Here is a 23019-nt window from a genome sequence, read left to right as displayed (position 1 = left end):
ACCCCTCAGAAAGACGTGCTCTACAAAATGAACATATTTTTGAAAAGTCGTCCATTTTTTTTTTCCTCAAACGCTCGGGTGGGGGGGGGGGGGGGGGTCACACTATCTGTGCAGAGCTGTCTGAGTTGTTGTGGCGAGATGGGTAGTCTCCATGTGACCCATGTTTACGTTTAGTGACTTTGCTGTTTCCTCTTCGTTTATTGCTCTCATATCAAATGAAAACAAAACTGATTTCTCTGGCCGGGAGCTATCAAGTGAATTAAAATACATTTACATAATTACGGAAGGCCAAATGTTATTAGTTTGTGATTTTATTTTATTTCCACCTTTCTGACTGCCAAGCATTAATTGCCTTGCAGAACAATGAAATTATTTTTGTCCATTTTCTAAAGAAATTTGGCTTTTAGTAATCTTTTGCACTGAGGTAGTCAATTTATTTGAAATGAAATGCTTAATTCCCAACTGGTGGCTAGTTTCTACTGTTCGCTGCCTTGCAAGTGCACGTTTTCATCATCTAGCACGTAGGGCATTATGCCATACTAAAGAATCAAACAGGAGATAATACAGTACTGGTACTCCAAGAAAATTTACATCTGAATCTGGAAATATGAATGCGCACTTTAAGCCAAATTATGGATTTCAGTATGGTTCACGAAATTCCGATGCTCTTGCAGTATCCTCTGATGTCTTGTTTCTTTTATGACATAATGTAAGATCTTCTAATGTTTTACACATATGAACATACAGGCTTCCTGTTTCGTCGTAGTTGCACAAGTGCGGTGACGCCTGTTAGCTGGCGTTGTCTGGCAATTGCTGATACGAACCAATTTGTAACAGATCACAGGAAAATATTGCGAATGGCGGTTTGAAAAGTGTTGATTTCAAAGAAAATTTCCTTTTTCGCTGGATGAACTATGTGCGAGAATGTACGATGAATTTCTTAAATCACAGAGGGTTTGACTCTCATTTAAAAATCAACTCTTTGAGGACGACCATTTAGAAGAATTTTGAGCTCAGAAGATCAGACATTTATATTGTTATTAAAAAATTTTCTGGCACATTTGTTTGATGTATCTTAAAGCATAACACGCGCAAAAAATATCAACATTATGTGTGAAAGCTTTGCTTTTCTTGTAGCAACACTATATATATTAATTTAAACGATTAAGTTTGTCTGTTTGTGTGTTCACACAACATAACAGTGATGTTGCTATTTTGACGCTTACAAAAGCGCATCACAATCTTTATTTGAATGTTTCGGAAAGTAATAGGCCGTGTTTGGTGGAATTCGAATTTATACATTGGAAATACGAAAGTATGCAGCATACATGTTGCTGCACATCAAAGATCTTTCCACAACATTCCCCCCCCCCCCCCCCCCCTCCTGATTTTCGTCTTCCAAAGTGCCAGGAAATTCTACGCCAATGTATAAAACCATAACCATTCAAAGGATTGATAAGTTTTACAGTTTTGAGGAAAAGTATAGTGTTACTTAACACGGAAAAAGTGGATTTTCACCTGGGAGAAAGTGTATTTTTAACTGGGAAATCCAGGAATTTTTTTTTCCTTGTCCGCGTATACACCCTGTATTTTGTTTTACATTTTAGACACTATGTATAGAGGTTACAAACAGTTCTGGCACACGTCTAGCAGTCCTGCTTATCTGTGATAATAGAAGAAATTTCTAATTACAAATTTCATAGATGTTGATTTACATGTGTGTTTTTCCTGCTTTGCAGCTGTTCTTCTTCTGCGTACTGCCTTTTGAAATTTCATTTTCATAGCACAAGGAAATGTACATTTGTTTACTTGATGTTATGTTTTGGATACAGGTGTCAGCTGGTGAATGCTGTTACCAACTGTAGAATGTATGTTTATGATATCAGTGATCTGCCCAAACACACACACACACACACACACACACACACACACACACACACACACGACCAGTGAAAGCAGTTGTTTGCATGAGCTGTGCTTGCTTGTATGAATGTGTGTGTTTTTTTCTTTTCTGAAGCAGGCTTGACTGAAAGTTCAATGCGTAACACTCATTTCGTTCTGCCTGTCTGCAACTCAGTGTGTCATCTTTGAGTAGCAATCTATCCTCTTCATAATATTGTATATATTTTAATGTGGTTGTGTAGCAGAGAATTTGAGTTGATGTGTGTTTGGTCAATTATCACATTTGTTCCCTGCAATGCTTTCTGGATATGATAAGTGTTCCTACGTTGGTATAAGACCTTAGTTGTGGTTTCTTGTCCTAATGATTTTCTTATCTTGTTCTTGGTTGGTATGAAAGTGTTTATGGTGGTTTTAAGTATTCTGAAAATGGGCAATAATTTATTTCCTAAGTTTTCCAGGACAGCACTCAGTATGTTTTATTGACCAGTTTTGCTCTTTAATTTTACAAAAGCGTTACTAAAATCTCTGGAATTCAGTCTCTTGCACCGGCTATGTAATCAGCCAACCACTGTACTTTAAATTGTTAATTCCAGTTTCTGATGATGCTCTTGTAAAACTGGCAAGGATTCTATAGGTACTTGACAGGATTCCAGAAGTATGCGGCACCAGATGTCTATGCACAGGTCAAGCAATTCCCACAAACTACATGATGCTGGTTTACGAGCATGCAGTTGGCACCCAATATGTGTTCCAGTGCCTACAAATCAGCCTTCCCAAGGGACATCACCTTATTGAAGGTAAATTCAGTGCTGGGCAGGAAGATTTGCATTCTCTGATGAAGTCGAGAGCTGTGTCGGTGGTAGTGTAGCTACTGGCAGGGTCATCCAAGCAGGAGTGGTCTTGACAAACGAGCCAGACAAAGTGTGTCCCACAACATAGGGCAGGGAGGGCTCTATAGGCATAGTGAAGCTAGGTTCCCTAAAGGAGTAAACCTCATACAAATCCTGGTCCTCCAAGTTGGAAGTTGGGCAAGTAGCTAACAACCCATTCCTGTAAAGAAATTCTTGTTCAGAAACCTCATAGTAAAGAAGCCAGACAGATTTATGGACGACAAAATGGCACTGTTAAAGGCAAACGAAAATGAAAAAAATGATGTGTTTATTGGAACCTGGAAAGTACAATCGCTGTACATGGCAGGGGCCCCGAGGTCACTGCTTGATGGACTTGATAAAACCAAGGCAGGCATAATTGACCCAGGAAATATGATGGAGTGCTTGATATGGGAAGCTGGATAATTTTCTACCATGATTCAGAGAGCCACCATGAGTGTGATACAGGGTTCAGGGAAAGACAAAAATTTAAACACCTAGTGAGAGGATTCACTGGAATAACATCTAGGATCTCACATATGAGATTGAAGACCCGATTCTCAAACTACTGATTGCTCAATCTACATGCACCCACAGAAGTATCAGATGACCAGGATAAAGACACCTTCTTTGAGAACCTTGAGAGAACTTATGACAGATGCCCTGTGTGTGACACTAAAATAATTATGGGAGACCTCAATGCACAGATTGGTAAAGAACAACATTACCTCCCAGTAGGTAGCACTATGTTCCCACACAAAAGGGTTCGTAAAGCAACATGGCGTAGCCCTGATCAGCGTACCTTCAACCAAATTGATTGTGTAATTATCGATGGCAGGCATTCCTCAAACTTACTAGATGTACGAACTTACAGAGGAGTTAATGTAGATTCAGGCCACTGCCTTGTAATTGCCAAACTAAGAGTTCGAGTATCCAATGCAAATTAAGTCAAAGGAACACCACGAAGTATATGGTATCGAAGTTAAAAAATGAAGACATCTCTAAAACGTACTCTGAGAAGGTTGCTGAGAATCTTGCATTATACACCCCTAGTGTAAGTGATAACCTCTGTCAGGAATGGAACGCTTGCAGGGATGCAGTCATTAAGGCAGCAGAAGAAGTGCTAGGGAAAGAAGGAAAAAAATTGAAGAATTCCTGGTTTGATGAAGAATGTAAGAGAAGTAGTCAGGAGAAAAATCTGGTGTACAGGAAAATGCTTGAGAAAGCATATACTCTTTTATCGGTAAGAAATTATCAAGATAAAAGGAAAGAAGAGAAGAAACTGCATTGGAGAAAGAAAAGGGAATGGGAAAGAAAGCAGATTGAAGAACTGGAGACAATTCAAAAAACAAATTACGTTAGAAAATTTTATCAGAAAATTAACAGTGAAAGAAGAGCATTTAAGCTGCGCATCAGCCTGTGTAAAAGTAAAAACGGGCACTACTAACCGATAATCAGGAGGCATTGGAGCATTGGGTAGAGTATTTCAGTGAACTGTTGGATGCTTCATAGTCCCCTATTGAAGATATCCCAGTCACTCCAGAAGATGGTGCCATAGTACCTCCACCTGAAATGAAATGAAATGTCATGTGGCTAGGGCCTCCCATCGGGTAGACCGTTCGTCTGGTGCAGGTCTTTCAAGTTGATGCCACTTCGGCGACCTGCGCGTCGATGGGGATGACCTTCCCAAGGAGAAGTGAACAAAGCAATTGCCCGATTGAAGAACAATAAAGCACCAGGGACTGACAGTATAACATCTGAACTATTGAAAGCTGGAGGAGGTGAGCTAAATTGTAGGATCTAAAAGATTGTGTGCCTCATGTAGGAAAAGGAAGAGTTACCAGAAGAACAGAATGTAGGGATAGTGTGTCTGGTGCATAAGAAAGGAGATCTATTTATATGCAGCAATTACGGAGGCATAACACTTTTAAATATCATATATAAAGTATTATTAAATATCCTGTTTAGTAGACTTTCACCTATAGCAGAAGATATTATTGGAAGCTATCAGTGCAGGTTCAGACCAGGAAAGTCAACTGTAAACCTGGTATTTACTCTCCGACAAATAGTAGAAAAGACCAATGAATTCATTGTTGGTGTGTACCATCTTTTCATTGACTTTAAATCTGCATATGACACAATAAACCGAGCCAAACTTTGAGGCAGTGCAGGAATTTTGAGTGCCTGGAAAATTGGTGCATTTAATAGAGGTCACCCTAAAGTACCCCCAGTGTACTGTGCGAGTGCAGTCGAGGCTATCGCCTCAGTTTCCCACTCGAAATAGGTTAAGGCAAGGAGATGGGCTTTCCTTTCTACTTTTCAACTTGGTGCTTGAAAAAGTGGTATGCGAATCGGGTATTCAGACAAGAGGAACTATCTACTATAAGTCTGTACAATTGCTGGGATATGCAGATGACTTGGATGTCATTACACTTAGAAATCTACAAAGTGCATTTTCAGCTCTAAAACTGAGTGTAGAGAAGAGGGGCCTGAGAATTAATGAAGGAAAGGTGAAGTTTATGCATAATGGGACTAACCAACCCATACAGCCCACAATAACCCTTGATGGAATGGCATTTGAGCGAGTGGAATGTTTCACCTATCTGGACTCAAAGATAGAAGCAAATGGCACCAACTTTACTGAAATTATGGCTTGCATAAGTGCTTCTAACCGATGCTACTTTGGAATGTTGTGACATTTTAAATCCAAGTGTATATCACGAGGGACTAAGTGCCGACTTTACAAAATGCTGATACGCCCAGTACTTACTTATGGCTCAGAAACATGGACAATTACGAAGCAGGTTGAAAACAAACTGAGATCACATGAAAGAAGTATATTGAGGAGGATTTTTGGACCTGTATATAAAAATGAGACCGGGAGAAGGTGAAGAAATTATGAACTTTATGACTGTTGTAAGGAGGAGGATGTGGTAAAGTTCATAAAGCTGTGTAGACTGAGATGGGATGGACATGGAATGCGACTCGATGAGACAGATCCCACAAGGAAAGCCTACTGCAGTGAACTTGGAGGAAGAAGAGCAAGAGGATGACCTAGGTTGAGATGGAGCGACGAGCTTGAAGAGGACGCTGCCAGAGTCGGTTGCCGTAACTGGAGGTCAACGGCGAAGTCCAGAGAGGAATGACAGAAAATTATTGAGGAGGCCAAGTCCCATCCTGGGATGTAGTGCCAATGGAAGAAGAAGAAGGCTACAGATCAGGCACATTTGTTGGCCAAGACGTCAATGGGAGTTGACTGTAATGCCCCTCAAACTACAGTAGCATGATACTGACCTTGCGGCACAGGCAGTTATCCTGCTGGAAGATGTTGTCACCATATGGGGAGATTTCAAGCATGAAGCAATGCAGATGATCTGCAGTAATATTCACATAGTTCACTGCTGTCATGATTCATTCGATTACTGCCACAGATCTCATGGAAGCCCAACTCACTGAATTCCATAGCATAATTCTGCCCTCACTGGCCTGCATCTGGGGCACAATTCATATCCAAGCAGCCATTCGCCTGGGTGATGATGTGTGAGTGCCCAACCATCGACCTGATGTAACAAGAAATGCGTTTCGTTTGACAGGTGACACATTTCTATTGATTCACAGTGAAACCCAGTGACGCTGTGCTCACCGCAATCATAACTGACAATGTCATTGGGTCAACAGAGGAACACCTAAGTAAGGGTCCTGTGTTTTAAGTTTTCATTGTGTTCTTTCACCTCTGACTAACTTCAGAGTGAGAGTTTTGTGTGTGTGTGTGTGTGTGTGTGTGTGTGTGGGTGGTGGGGGGGAGGGGGCATCTGTCTCTTTCTTTCTTCTTGTTTTGATGGCTGGATGTATGTGAAATTTCTCAGATTGCGTTCTCACATGAAGTTCTGTTCTTTTTGACAACTGTTTAATGCAGTACCAATTTTTGGTAATGCCAACCATGCTTTTTTCCTTAAGTGAGAAACTAGTTCTTTCTGTTTCTCATTTTTGTCTATGTTTAATTCTATTAGGGTTCTTTTAGCTTTTAGTAGATCACCAGATGTTTGATACTCTTCATTTGTCACTTGGGTGGATTTATTATAGCATGTGTCTTAATGCTGGAATGATTTTCGGTTGATGCCGTGTTGGCTGATGCTGACTGTTTGGGAAATTAAAACCATTCTTGAATGGTCCAGAGGGACAACAAGGATGTTTGTGGAAAAGAAAACAGTTAAAAATTTATAACAATTTGCCATTAGGCAGAGGGAAATGTTTTGGTTTCTGTATCAAAATTGCGACATAGATTTTATCATTCACTCCATGTTGTCATTCTACCTCCGTTTTAATTGTTGTTTGAATTGTTACAAGATGAATGCTGGCTATTAATCCCCTAACTAGATGAAATAAGTCAGAAGTGATGGCACAGATATGTCAGGTGGTTTGTATATTGATTGGTTGCTAAGCCATTTAGTTCAGCTGTCAGTAGTTCTTTATTGCGTACTTCTCGGCAAGTTAAATTTTTGATACCATGAAGACTCTTTATTTACAAGAAGTATCTGCACATATTTGTATAAAATTTATTGATAAATGTTATGTTCGAAGTTCACACTCATTAACTGATAAATGCAAACCACAGCACTTTCAGAGCAAAGCAGCAGCAAGTTTCAGATTCAGAGTCTGCCTCATACAGTTCAACAAAGGGAATTTGTCAAAGGATATATGTAAATTATTCACTGACTATAATGTTGATATCATGATTCTACAAAAATATATGTAACTGAAAACATACTTGACACCTGAGAAAATATTACAGAATACAATAAAGCTTATGTCACCCATCCATCAAAAAGAAAGCAGTCTTTGTGGCATCGCTGTGCAGAGTCGAAAACTTTTCACCTTGTCATTGTAAAATTATTGCTGGTAATTATATAATATGATTAATGTGGCAGTAGTATATCATCAGATTCTTAACACTAGTAATTTTTTATTTGCAGCGGAAAGTCCACATGGCTGGAAACACCATGAAGAATTTAAGAGAGAGAAAAGACGAGCGAAGGAGGCATTTGAAGATGATGAAGATCTCCTAGAGGATTCACCATGTGCCAAATTCAGACGTGGGGAAAAGGTGCCAAGTGATCTGGATGTCGATAGTCCAGAAGATGAAGAGAGTGCAAGTAATGATGGAAGTGATGAGCCTCCCGATGAAGTAGACGATGGGGAATGGAATATGATGGGTGCTGCTCTTGAAAGGGAATTCCTCTCGGGCAGTGACTAACTTATGTTACAGTGTGCCTTGGTGGAAGTTCCTGCTGTTGGTACATACTGCCACATATAGTTACATTCTTTATTTGGGTGTCAAACTAGCATACAGTAGTACCCTGTTCTAGAACTGTGACTATAGACCCAAAAATTCATCTTTGCTTTGCATTGATGAATAGTTAAAGGCTGAAGTTTGAAAGTTACCCCAGTGAAAGATTTCTCATGTTAGGAAAAGAACTAATAATTTGTAAAGACATTACAGCAAGTTTCAATGAATTTTAGCTTGTGCTCATGTATCAAGAACAGTGTGGGCATTCTCTCTCTCTCTCTCTCTCTCTCTCTCTCTCTCTCTCTTCCTCTCTTCCTCATTCCTTTTTCTCTTTTTCTGGGTGTGTGCATGTGGGGGAGAGGGGGGGGGGGGGTCACACTCTAAAGGTATGAAACCATGAGGTTTCCCTGTTGTGGCAGGTGTCTTTAGAATTTGCTTAATGATTAGCAACAGGGATATGACCGCACTGCAGAGCTGCTTGCATGGACACACATTCATTTCAATGAGCACTTTTTCTGTAATCATTTGTAAAGATTGTACAAATAATTTATTGTGCTAGTCATGAAAGTTTGTGAAAGTACATGTACATTAAACATACATATTTTTCTAAGGTAATTTTAGGATTATTACAACACTCATTTTTAATGTGTGGCTCAGTATGAGGACAAGAGAGAGGTGCAAAATATCTTAAGGTTTTAAAACGCTGTATAACATTAATATTTGGATTCACAACACATTTTGATATTGTGGAAAACCTTACAGACTTCAGTCTGACTTAAATATATGCAAAACTGCCCAAGGAGTCTTTCCGTGCTGAAGTGTTCATCAGTAATTTGTTTTTTAATGTGAACTGCATTTATTAGTAAATGAATGCTGCAAAACAACAATATTGTTTTCCCTTCCTTCTCAGTAGTAATAAAGTAACAAAAGTTACTAACCATAAATGTGTAGTGACAAGTGTGAAAATATGAAATATTTTGTGTGCTGAACTGATTGTTTCCTGCTTGTGTTCAGTTGCTGACTTCCTCAGAAGAGTGCGAAGATGCATTAAATTAAATAGAGTTTCTAAATATTTGAGCATCTAACAATATTAGTTTCAATATGCCATCATTACCATAGCAATAATTGTTTTTCAACATAACAGCTACACTATTTCTACACTGTAAAGGAGAAACTTGGGATTTCAGTTCAGGAATTTCATCCATAAATATTTCACAAAGTTGTCTGTGTGTTGCTATACCTTCAAAATTAAATTGAAAATGGGAACTTCAGAATTTTCACCTAAGTTTCTTATGGTAAATGAAAATTTTAATTTTATTGTCCACACATTATTATTTGCAGTAAAATAGTTACTAATTTGGTGAATAAATTTATTTGCTTTTTTATGTTTTAATGAACTATACTTAACCTAATGTATAAAGAAACTCTATGGATTTATACAGTACATAGACACTTCAAATATTTCATTAATAAGTCAGGTACCAAAATGAGCTTTTCAACATGTGATTAATTCACAGTATGGTGAGTATGTAAATGTATGACATATGTAGAAAATTTGACTTTTTTGTAAGAGAGAGGACATTCAGTGACAGTTCAGAGCCCTTTACAAGTGGCAGACAGTAACATAACAATTGCAGATGCAACATTGAATTCTTTTACTGAAACCATCAGGAAAAAAAAGATAGGATTTAAGGAAGGCTTTGAAGATGTGGTAAAAGGAATAGACAGCATACGTACTTACTGAAGAATATAGCAGAAGGATAATCAGAGGAAAAATGAAGGTGATGAAGAGTAGCTGAAAGGAGGATAATGACATACTTAAAATCAACATTGGGAATGACAAAGTAGTGGAAGAAGTGAAAGATTATACAAGGTTTTTCAAGCAAGTAGATTGGCACAAATGAAGAAAACTCTTTTTAATAAAAGGGCAATACTGGTATCAGATATTGATATGGAACAGAAGTAGTAGTTCCCGAAAGTGTAAGCCAAGAGCACAGCATTGTATGGATGTGAATCTACATTTACATCTCTACTGTGTAAACCAGTGTGAAGTGCGTGCCAGAGTGTACGTCCCATCCTTCCAGTTATTAGAGCTTTTCCTGTTCCATTTGCATATAGAGTGCAGGAAGAATGATTGTTTAAATGCCTCTGTGCATGCTGTAATTAATCTCTCTCTATGGGAGATATATGTAGGGATTTGTAATATAATCCGAGAGTCAAAATTGGTTTTTGAAACTTTGTAGTAGACTTTCTTGAGATAGTTTCCATCTGTTTTTACAGTTTGCCAGTTCAGTTCTTTCAACATCTCTATGACACTTTACCATGGGTCAGACAAACCTGTAACAATTTGTGCTGCCTTGTCTTTATACGTTCAATGTCCCCTGTTAGTCCTATTTGGTATAAGTCCCACACACTTAAGCACTATTCTAATATGGGTTGCATAGGTAATTTGTAAGCAATCTCCTTCGTAGACTGATTGCAGTTTGCTAGTATTCTACCAGTAAACCAGAGACTGTTACCTGCTTTACCCCAAATGAGCCTATGTTGTCGTTCCATTTCATGTCCCTACTAAGTGCTACACCTAGGTATTTGTATGAGTTTACTGATTCCATCTGTTACTGACTCATATTATATTCATGGGCTTCTATGTTTTTTCGTTTCATAAAGTGCATAGTTTTACATTTCTTAACTTTTAAAGCAAGTTGCCAATCTTTATACCACTTTGAAATCTTATCAAGTCTGACTGATCATTTGTATATATTTGTTCATACTGTACTCCATTGTAGATAACTGCATCATCTGCAAAAAGTCTGTGGTTCAACAATATAATGAAAAGGATACTCATTGTATAGCGGAGATCCTGAGTCACAGAAAGGCACAACAGAAAAGACTGTTGGAAAGTTGGCGCGCGCGCGCCCACACACACACACACACACACACACACACACACACACACACACAAAGAGATGCAACTTACACACACATGACCACATTCTGTGGCAATTGGAGCTAGACTCAAACTGTAGTTACTATTTCTGTTGATCACAAAGTCATTAGATTAGATTAGATTCAGTTTTCATCCATAGACCCAAATATGAGATGATTCTTGGGGATGTGGAACATGTCCTTTGTTTTAATATGTAACATGAACAGCAGGAGTTCAAACACACTTCCCTGGGGTACACCCAAAGTTACTTCTACATCTGTCAATGACTCTGCATCCAAGAGAACATGCTGCATCCTCTGCCAAGAAATCTTCAATCCAGTCACAAATTTCGACCGATACTCCATACAGTCATACTTTTGATAATAAGTGCAGGTGTGGTACTGAGTCAAATGCACATCTATCTGATTGCCTTGATCTGTGTCTTTCAGAATGTCATGTGAGAAAAGTGCAAGTTGGGTTTCACATGATCTATGTTTTCAAAATCTGTGCTGGTTGGCATGTAGGACTTCGTTCTGTTCAGGATACCTCATTATGTGTGAGCACAAAATATGTTCTAAGATTCTACAACAAATGGCTGTCAAAAAGATATTGGATGGCAGTTTTGAGGATTACATCTGCTATCCTCCTTGTAGACTGGTGTGACGTGCTTTCTCCCATCTACTGGGCACAGTTTTTTGTTCAAGGGATTTATGTAGGTTATAGTTATCACATGGGCTAACCTAGCTGCAAATTAGTTATGATGGGGATTCCACCAGGCCCTGTGTTTTTGTCAATTTCAGTGATTTCAGCTGTTTCTGAATGCCACCAACACTAATATATACTCCACTCATCAATTCAGTGGTTCGAGGATTAAATTCGAGCAAAACTCCAGGGTTTTCCTTTGTGAAGGAACATTTGAAAACAGTTTTAAGCTTTTATGCTTTTGCTTTGCTAACCTCAATTTCAGTTCCTGTCTTGCCCATGAGTGACTCGAAACTAACTTTGGTGCCACTAACAGCCTTTACATACAACCAGAATTTCTTGTTTTTTGTAAAAGACTTTTTGACAGTATTCTGCTACAGATGTCACTGAAGCCTTCACACACTGCTGTCTTGACTGCCAAACATGTTTCATTCAGTGTCTACCTATCTGTAGAAATTTCCTTACAATGACTATATACCATGGAGGGTGCCTCCCATTATGAACTGTTTTACTGGGTACATATCTCTCCAGTGCATGGTGAACAATTCTTTTTAACTTGAGCCGTAGTTCCTCTACATGCTTCTTCCTCATTGAAACATGACACTACTGCTTCTTTGTCTAATTTGCTGAACATACTGTACAAGTCTTCTTACATGTTTTGGTTGCCCTTTGTACTTAGATGTTCATCGTTGCTATGTGGACCTGGTTTTATCAAATATTGTTAAAAATGAAATGGACAATTAAAATTGAAATTATTAAGTACTAAAAACAGCAGGTGAGGAAAGAAACCCGTGAAAGGTTCTTACTAGAGGAAGAGGCAAGTTAGTTGGACATTTATTATAGCATACAGGACTGCCTATCTTAAGGTGCTGGAACGAGCAGTAGAGGAGAAAAATAGTAATGACAGACAAAGATTAGAATATGCCAAACAGATTATAGAAATGTTTGGGTGTAATAGTTAAGTAGAGATCAAAAGATAAATGACTGTATCAGACTAGTCAAAATACTGAAGAATTTGCAAACAAATAACTTTCTGTGGAAAATGCAGTGGACAGTTTCATGCCAAAAATAAATAGTCTGTGGTGTTTTAAAAATGATGAATTTACTGTTCAAATAACTTCAGTTGGTGGAGTGTACAGTACTGCAGATAGACACATGCTACAAAAGTAAAAGGAACACAGTACCTAGCTTTCGAAACTAACATTTCCTTCATCAAGGAGGAGAGTGGGCTATGATGAGGCAAGTGGGAGAGACCCACTTGTGGCGAGGGTAGACAAAGAAGAAGGGGAAGGCACGACAAAGAATAGATCAGAGATTGACCTTCCCCGACACATCTGTCTCATCCCCAGTGAAGGAACTATTGGCTCAAAAAGCTAGATAGTTTGTTCCTTGTACTTTTGTATGTGTCTACTGAAGGTAAGTCATGATCGCTAGTACTGTTTCATTATTTATTAGTTTTCTTGACAGCAGTTTCCTTTGATATAATTAAATATAATTTTTGAAAAGGGTAGTTGCTACACACCAAATAGCGAAGATTCTGAGGTGTGTGTGTGTGTGTGTGTGTGTGTGTGTGTGTGTGTGTGTGTGTGAGAGAGAGAGAGAGATAGAGAGAGAGAGAGAGAGAGAGAGTGTTAGTTTTCCATGTTTCCAACAAAGGCCTTGTTGGCTGAAAGCCCACTTTCTGACAGTCTCCTTTTTTCTCCTTGTGCCTATCAGTAACTCAGGATCTTTGTTATATGTTGAAAAGCATCTATACATGTTATAATATTGTTACATCCCATCCTGGATTTTACATTGTTTAAATATAACTAAATCTTCACTTACATTCTGCAATTGTTTTCTTTGGATATTTCTTATTCACCAATCCACTATGAAACAAGACAATAGGGAGTTGTTCAGTGGAATAAAATGTATTTAGTTAGGTCACATCTCATTATTCCATTGTCACCTTAATACTGCCAAAACATACACTGATGAGCCAAAGCATTATGAGTAACTGCTTAATAGCTTGTTTGTCTGTCTTTGGAATGAAATGCATAACTGATTCTGCATATGAGGGTTCTGGCAGTTTGTTGGTAGATTTGTGAAGGTATGTGGCATTGGATGTCGACGTACGGGTCATGCAATTCATATAAATAATGGGCCGCTGATTTGCATATGCGGTGGTGGCACCTGACAGCGAGCCTGATGGGTACCGTGGGATTTACATCAGGCAAATTTGGTTGCTGGGACATGAATGTGAGTTCACCATAACACTCCTCCAATGACGGTAGCATGGTTGTGGCTCCAAGACAGGGACAATTATACTGCTGAAAGATATCACCGTTGCGGAAGACATCAAGCATGAAGGGACACAGGTGGTTTGCAGCTGTCAGCATGTTTTCAGTTACTACCACAAGCCCCATCAAGTGCAGGAGAAGGTAGAGATAAACAGGACACTTGCAAGCTAGTCTCATGTAGTTAGATCTTGAGTGAGGCGTAAGCAAGGACTCCTTCTTGGAACAACCTGCCTGGGTGCACACACTTGCAATAGAATCCAGATGGTGGTAGGAACAACTGAGCAATTATCTGACCTCAGCAAGCTTTAACCATCATCAGTAGTACAGCAGAGCATGTCTTTTGCTCCCATTAATGAGTGTGGTGCACTCTCACAAAATAAAAGCTAAGAAAGAAATTGAAAATTAGAGGCAAATGTTCTTAATCCACCAGTATAACTGTGGTTTTTTGAATGAATGGAATTGATGAGTGAGTGTAAATTTGTTTGTGTTTTATTGTGGATTCCTAAATATTTCATCTGAGATGTCTTATGCTATTAGGAACAATTCCTTTTCAGTCTATTTAATCATTTTTCTACTTAGATAACAAATCACTTTTTGGTTTTCCAGTTACTATTTGGTGTTAAAGTCATGCCCAAAATAATTGTTTTAATTCTCAGAGATTTGGAAAAACCTGTGATTGTTTGTAATTTACTTTCTCTTGTTGAAAAATTTCTGCTTAAGCAGTTGGTTGCTGGTTATGTACCAACTTAATTAGTTTTTTTACATAAACGTTTCTGTCATAACACATAATCAGGTGTATATATATCTATTGAATTTGAGCTTTTGTAAATGAATGTGTTGGCTAGTGCTGTTCTATAATGTTCATCAGAGAATCATAAAGGTGCTTTCATGCATCCCAGTTACATTTTAAAATAATAATCTAATCAAATTTGTGTATAGCTGTTCCAAGGGATAAGGTATTTTCAGTTCATTTTTATGAATCTATAATTAACTGTGCTTCAGTTTAAATTGATATCATTTAAATAAATGAATTAAATCACTAAGGTCTCACTTTTGTTTCATGCATTTGATGACTACAACAAGAAGACAAGAAGATTTTAATTTTTTAATGAGATTACCTATAGACAGATAAATGGTGATGCTATGGCTAAAATCAAGGTGATGAGTTTTATCAGTGTGACAAACTGCCTGTTGGCTTCTGTCTCAGGTTCTTTGTCTGATGTTTGTTTAGTAATTTTTCTGATGTTTCACCAGCACAAGTGGCTGGCATTGTCAAGGCTTCACCTTCCAGCTTTGCCACCAGCAATGGAGGGCGAAGCTCTCACCATGCCTGTCACTTGTGCCGGTGAAATATCAGAAATGTCACCAAACAAATGTTGGACAAAGAACCCGAGACAGAAACCAACAAGTAGTTTGTCAACAAGTGACCATGACAGCCTTAACAATCTTGTCAGTGTGTCAGGCTTTCCCCGTGTGATGACTATCGACCACAAAAACAGCACCTGCGAGTTTTGACTTGCAGGCTGTTAGCTGTATCTTCATTGCCAACTTAGCTTGTGTGGGTTTTTCTCATGTTTGTTCATTGTGTGTTCTTGTAGCTAGTGAATAAATTGTTCTACAGTGCACCTCGTGTTGGTAATTTCTATTCTTTCATCATACAACAAAGGGATGGAAACTGCCACATTGGTGACCCCGAATTCATTTTCATTTCTTCGCACATTCTTCCAGTGAGTGTTTACTGTGTGGTATGTGCACATTATGAACTATGAGTCATTCACTGTACACTGCACCAAACCCCATGTTCTCTCATCACAATTCACCCTCGGGTTGTGAATCTTGGTTGTACTACCCACCACATACCACTGTTACTCTGGAACAGGAGCGATTCCTTCCTCTTACAACACAGATGACCTCTCTGACCTATCTGAGTTCACAATTGCACATAAAAAGTGCATTGTCTTTTATGGTTCACAAGGTCACGTCAGTCTCAGCACTCCCCAAGTTTTGCAGGAGGCTGCTGAACGCATGTGTTTTGCACTTAATATAACCGTCCAATACAGGGCTAATGTACTACATATATTGTCATTGACACTCAGTGGCTACCAAACTGTTAACTACTACACTCAACGTACCCCTCAAGGCACTGTACGTTCTTTGATTCTGTATACCATGTATCTTCTGCTATCAGTTTTCACAGCCGTGGCCGTATCACTCACGACGGCCAACGGCACTTCCGCACTCTCCATACTGTGAAAACTCATCCCCCCCCCCTCTGTGGGGGGGGGGGGGGGCTGTAGTGACACATCACATTGTGTCCCTCCTCTGTATGAAATCAAAGCACACTGTTGCTGCATTTCATGACCGTAGTTGTCCCCCCTGCGTCGCTCAACCATGCTCTCTCATCTCACACCTACCATATCATATACCATGTGTGGTCACCACCATGACCTTCTCCCCCCCCCCCCCCCCCCATTCTGCAACAACCTCTGGCAAAGTTGCTCTGGGGCACCATCTGTTGCTCAATGCCCAATCAAGATTTTACCACTCTCAGTGCCTTGTCACTTTCCTGAATGGCAGATTTCCTAAACTGTCACCCCTGCTACTGAAAGACATCCCTTGCCTCCATGGCATTGCGGATGTCAACTCACATTTTGTGTGTCTCATCAGCTATCTGTATGACCACACAGATCCCATCAGTGATCTAGTTCTCTGCCCAGTTGCTCATCACAAGTACTCTGTTGTCAAAGCTATGATAATCGAGAGTTTATGTAAGTCTGCAGGCTTTCGTGGCCGTTGTCACTGAAGTTAAAATCTTCTGGGTTATTAGGCCACGTCATGTTTCTTCTAAAACGTTTGACATTTCGACCCCTCTGCCGGGATCTTCCTCAGGATCTTTTGGTGTCCACTACTGCTAGAACACTGTCAGATATTAATGTCGCGTCCACTTATAAAGGGGGAATTTTCTGGCATTCGTGCTGGAGAAGTGATAGTATTGGTTAAAATTCATATGGCTACCATTGGTGGGCCATAGTCATAGGCTAATACAGAAGAAGGGGCATTGGTAGCTCATCTCCTGTGGATACCACTGGTGGTCATTGCCATTGGATAGAAAGGCACTATTGCACACTTATGCTGGAGAAGGGTTATTGGTTGAAATGCCTGCTACCGCTATTGGTTGGTCGTCATCAGTGGCTAGATTCGAAACGTACAGAGCAAAAGAGGAGGAATGTTTACCCAAAATATTATTGTCCGCTGAGGTGACTTGCAGCGCGTTGTTTATGCCCCTCACACACCGCGGCCGCGTATTTACTTCCTTGATGGTGGGGAGCCACAGTGCCAGAACCCTATAGCCGTCCTCTCTATTGAAATTAGATGTATTCTTAGAAATTTCAACCTCTTCTCGGACCTTCCTTCCATAAATGTTTGTTTCTTTAGCCAGTACACATGCATTATTAAAATCTATGTCAGAGCTACAGTTCTCGTGATGTTTCGCTACTGCCGATTTTGCACTTTGTTTTAGCAGCATGTGCCGTTCGTGTTCCTTAATGCGGTCTTTAACAGTTCTTCCCGTTTTGCCTATATACACTTTGCCGCAGCCACATGACACTTGATAGACACCTGCATTGTGGAGGTAATCAGGTGCATCCGTTTTCCATTGGAAAAAGTCTTTTATTTTGTTTTGACTAAATAAAGATGTCTGAATACCATTTTTCTTTAAAATTCTGCTTATGCGGTCAGTGACCCCATAAATGAACAGTAACCTGACGGGGTGAGAAGGCAGTTCCTCGTCATTCTCATTAGCGGTATAAATATTCCACCTAAAAGCCCTGTCGATTGAATTACTATCATTCCCGTTTGCCTTCAATGTCCTCTTTAAAAAATTCAGCTCTGATTCTAAGTTGTCATCATCACTGATATGGAAGGCACGTGAAGACAGTGTGTTGAGTACTGCTTGCTTCTGGGCTGGGTGGTGGTGCGAAGTGGCATCTAAATACCAGTTTGTGTTAGTCGGCTTTCTGTACAATCTGTGACCTAGAGTGTTACCAGATCATCTGTATACATCGTTATTTACTAATGTCCCAGTATCAGATACAATGGAGATGATAAGAGAGAATGTTGCTCCAGATGTCTGTGACTTAATTGAATTATGTCTTCATTCGTGCTATTTTAAATACAACTGTGAATTCTATGAACAGGCTGACGGCTTTGCCATGGGCTCACCCATTTCGCCAGTTGCAGCTGACATTTTTATGGAACATTTTGAGCAACAAGCGTTAAGTAGTGCTCCTTTGAAGCCTTCTTGCTGGCTCCGCTATGTGGTTGATACATTTGTTATATGGCCACATGACGAAGAAGAACTTCATGCGTTCCACAATTTCTTAAATGGAATTCACCCCAAAATCAAATTCGCCTTGGAGGCTGAGAGTGAGGTCGGTCTCCAGTTCCTAGATGAGTTGGTATACAGAAGATCTGATAACACTCTAGGTCACAGAGTGAACAGAAAGTCGACTAACACAAACAGGTAATTAGATGCCACTTCGCACCACCACCCAGCCCAGAAGCAAGCAGTACTCAACAGTCTGTCTTCAGAGTGCCTTCCGTATCAGCGATTACGACAACTTAGAATCGGAGTTGAATTTTTTAAAGAGGAAATTAAGGCAAAAGGGTATGTTAGTTATTCAATCGACAGGGCTTTTAGGCGGAATATTTATACCGGTAATAAGAATGACGAGGAACCGCCTTCTCACTCTGTCAGGTTACCGTTCATTTCTGGCGTCACTGACCGCGTAAGCAGAATTTTAAAGAAAAATGGTATTCAGACATCTTTCTTTAGTCAAAACAAAATAAAAAACTTTTTCCGACAGAAAACGGATGCACCTGATTACCTCCACAATGCAGGCGTCTATCAAATGTCATGTGGCTGTGGCAAAGTGTATATAGGCGAAACGGGAAGAACTGTGAAAGAACGCATTAAGGAACACAAACGGCACATGCGGCTAAAACAAAGTGCAAAATCGGCAGTAGCGGAACATCATGAGAACTGTAGCTCTGACATCGATTTTAATAATGTATGTGTACTGGCTAAAGAAACAAACATTTATTTTTTGAAGGAAGGTCCAAGAAGCAGTTGAAATTTCTAAGAATACATTTAATTTCAATTGAGAGGACGGCTATAGGCTTCCAGCATCGTGGCTCCCCGCCATCAAGGAAGTAAATACGCAGTCGCGGTGTGTGAGTGGCATAAACAACAAGCTGCAAGTCACCTCGGCGGACAATAATATTTTGGGTAAACATTCCCCTCTTTTGCTCTGTCTGTTTTGAATCTAGCCACTGATGACAACCAACCAATAGCGGTAGCAGACATTTCAACCAATAACCCTTCTCCAGCATAAGTGTGGGATAGTGCCTTTCTATCCAATGATGAAGACTGCCAATGGTATCCACAGGAGATGAGCTACCAATGCCCCTTCTTCTGTATTGGCCTATGACTATGGCCCACCAATGGTAGCCATATGAATTTTAAACAATACTATCACTTCTCCAGCACGAACGCCAGAAAATTCCCCCTTTATAAGTGGACGCGACACTCATCTCTGACAGTGTTCTAGCAGTAGTGGACACCAAAAGATCCTGAGGAAGATCCCAGCAGAGGGGTCAAAACGTCGAACATTTTAGAAGAAACGTGACGTGTCCTAATAACCCAGAAACTTTTAACTTCAATCGAGACTTTGTTGCACCCTCCATCTGAATAAAAGGTTGGGATGACAGACTCCATCCCAACTGCAGTGCCACCTATGGGCGTTGGTTGATGTGGAATTCTTGCCCAACATTGTGGACTTTGTGGCTTGCCTTCTGTATGGTCTGCAACTGCAACTGTCTTCACGTGCTTCAGATTCCCTGGAGACTACAGCTTTGCACAAGCTGTAGGGAGGACAGGGTTGGTACTACTGATGATACTCTGATACCCCCTTCCAACTTGCCGTGGCAGAAGCTATGTGAGAGCACACACAATACTTCAGGAAGACATGCAAACAGCTGTTGGCAAGTTCCGAGCACTACTTGCACTGAACCCACAACCATTTCTGATCACCACTGAAGGCTGGTTTGAACACACAGGTGACTCATTTGGAACCCAACAGAGGATGCACGAGTGGGGTGAGCACCCGTCACCCCATGTACCCCCTCTGTTGGTTACAAGCTACATTCGACGATGCAGTACAGAACTGCCAACCTCTCTGCACATTCTCAAACTCTGCTCGTGGACTGGTTTTAGCACCCCTGCCCACACTGACCCCACATCGCACCCAACAAAACAACAATCGACAAATGCCACCTCCATTCTAGGTGGTCATATCTATGTGGTGGACCACATATTGGGGTCAAGATTTCTGAATGATACAGGTGTGAAGGCTAGCATCATGCCTACTGTGTTAGCCCACACTCACACATTTCTGACCAAACTAAATTTATGTGTTGCTAACACCTCAAGTATCAATGTCCTCAGCACAGCAAATCTCACTCCTGATCTAAATTTTACGTGGAATTTCCACGTCAGAGAAATTGGCAAACCTTTGCTTGGTGTAGACTTAAACATTTCATTCTAGCACTAAGTATCCAATCTGTCTCATTGCTCCACTGTGCCTCCGGCTCCCTAATACCAGGTTTGTTCAGCTATTCTTCTCTATTAACCACAAATTACCATTCCTTAGCTCTCTCTCTCTCTCTCTCTCCCCGAGTGCTCTGCTTTAATAGTTCAACTCACTGCATCCTTGGTTGGGCTTACTCTCGAGCACTTCACCTACAATGCTCTACGAACTCATAATGCTGTACTTCAACAAATGATCAACGCAGCATCCATGCAACAGATGCGAGCTTATAAATTGCAATGTCAGCGCTTTGACGTGCACTCATTGCTCTCTGATGACTCCCAGCAGCTAGGCACATGCTCTCTCTGTCACTACCTACTCTGCAGGGCTCTAAGGTCAGTGACGCTTTGCTTCACAGTGCTTCCTCCCAGTGCATCCACCCCTCTTCAACTGACAATGACACTGCTCTCATGGATTCAAATAATGCACTTGTAGCTGGATTGCTAATGGTACTTGTCACAAAATCAATAATATCGAGGGACTACCCATATGACACAAAGCTCCCTGCCTCAATCCCAGAAAACTGTGCCATGCTAAAACAGCTGTCACCAGTCTACTTGATGTGGGCATTATATGCCCCTCACATAGTAATTTGTCTTCCCCCAAGTACCTAGTCCAGAAGAAAGATTATTTGTTTCTTCTGTGTGAGGACTACAGGGCTCTTGAATTATTACACTATTATAGACAATCAACTAATACCACATATTCAGGACTTCACCCAATTGCTCAGTGGTGCAAAAGTGTACAATGTACTTGACTGCCGCAAAGATTACTACCAATTTCCCATGTTCAAGGACGACATCCCCAAGATTTTTCAGTTACCCCTCTTGAACTTTTTGAGTACTGTTACGTGCCATATGGCCTCAAAAATGTAGCCCAAACATGGGAGCAGTTTATTGATTCTTCTCATTCAACATCCAGTTTGTACATAGGTTGGAACTTAAATAGTGGCAACACTGCTGTGGAGACACTATGCAATGGAATCTACTATTGCCTTGCCTCAGCATACCTTCCTTATGAAGACAGTTCTCCCCCTCCCTTGGAGGTGAGGAGACTGGTAGAGACTTGCCATCGGCATGGTGACCAACTGCTGGTGGGGTGCGATGCCAATGCCCACAAACTAGTGTGGGGCAGCAAGGACTCCAACAGTAGAGGTGAGTACCTTCTTGAATTCCTCTTAACTAACAACTTAAGAGGTCCTGAATAGGGGCAATGAACCTACATTCAGGAATAGCTGAAGGAAAGAAGTAATTGACTTAATATTTGGTTCCATGATGATGGGTAGCTATGTCAAACAATGGCAAGTAGTGTTGGAGCCATCCTCATCGGACCACATGTACATTAAATTCAAGATTGAAATGGGAATCAGACAGATCATGACCTATAGGAATCCCAGGAAAACAGACTGGGAGACATAGGAGGGATTTTGACTTAGGCTTATCGGAAATTAAAACCACGATAAGAAAGCCAGTAGAATTTGAGGAAGTAGCAGAGGCTGCTACCTCTGCCATAGTGACCTCATATTAGGACAGCTGCACAATCACCAGGAAGTGCACAAATAGGAGTGTTCCTTGGTGGAATAACAAATTGAAAACGCATAGAAAACAGGTTCGGAGACTGTTTAATATTGTGAGATGTAAAGGACAATGGGCTAAATATCGTGAGGCCCTTGTCAGTTACAATCTTGCAATAAGACAAGCAAAGGAGGCATCCTGGAAGGCATTATGTGAGGAAGTGGAAGGCACGGCTGCACCAGCCAGACTTCACAAGATTCTTACTAGAGTACCAACCAATCCAGGAGGTACGTTGAGGAAGGAGGATGGGGAATATACAAAGACAGCACATGAGACACTGGAATTGCTCCTCAAAACTCACTTTCCTCAATATGTTCTGCTGGGTAACACAGACCAGTATGTGACCCCAGAGAGACAACAGTTCTCAGACACTCAAAGAGAGGACTGGGAATCAGCCAAGGAGTGTGTGAACTTCAACAAAATCCAGTGGGCGGTGGGAACATTCCAGCCGTTCAGGTCACCTGGCCCAGATGGAATTTTTCCAGCTCTCCTGCAACAGGCAGGAGGAAAGCTTATAAGAATCCTATGCAGGCTATTTTGGGTTAGCTTAGCAGTAGGAATCATTCCCAATGTTTGGAGGGCAGTGAAGGTTGTCTTCATTCCAAAGCCAGGGAGAGCTGATCATACCAAGGCCAAGGATATGAGACCAATCAGTCTGTCCTCCTTCATTCTCAAAACATTGGAAAAACTGGTTAATGTATACGTAGGGGAGAGGACGCTAAGTAGGGTCCCTCTACACCTGAACCAACACGCATACCAGCCAGGTAAATCATGTGAGACAGCTCTCCACCAACTCGTCAGGAAGGTGGAAAAAGCACTTCATTTCCAAGAAA

General features: G+C 40.5%; 1 protein-coding gene across 1 annotated transcript in view; it reads left to right on the top strand.

The window, feature by feature from the left end:
- Nucleotides 1–9267, top strand: part of LOC126262895 (RNA polymerase II subunit A C-terminal domain phosphatase) — an 86029-nt gene extending 76762 nt beyond the window's left edge. The window contains exon 8 of the mRNA XM_049959790.1: nt 7745–9267. Within this exon, the coding sequence (XP_049815747.1) occupies nt 7745–8025 (281 nt within the window). The 3' untranslated portion in view covers nt 8026–9267. The remainder of the gene's footprint in view (nt 1–7744) is intronic.
- Nucleotides 9268–23019: the final 13752 nt, after the last annotated feature.

The sequence above is a fragment of the Schistocerca nitens genome, chromosome 6 (assembly GCF_023898315.1).
Source record: "Schistocerca nitens isolate TAMUIC-IGC-003100 chromosome 6, iqSchNite1.1, whole genome shotgun sequence".
NCBI lineage: Eukaryota > Metazoa > Arthropoda > Insecta > Orthoptera > Acrididae > Schistocerca > Schistocerca nitens.
Note: the sequence above shows the minus strand (reverse complement) of the source record. Positions and strands in the feature narration are given on the sequence as shown.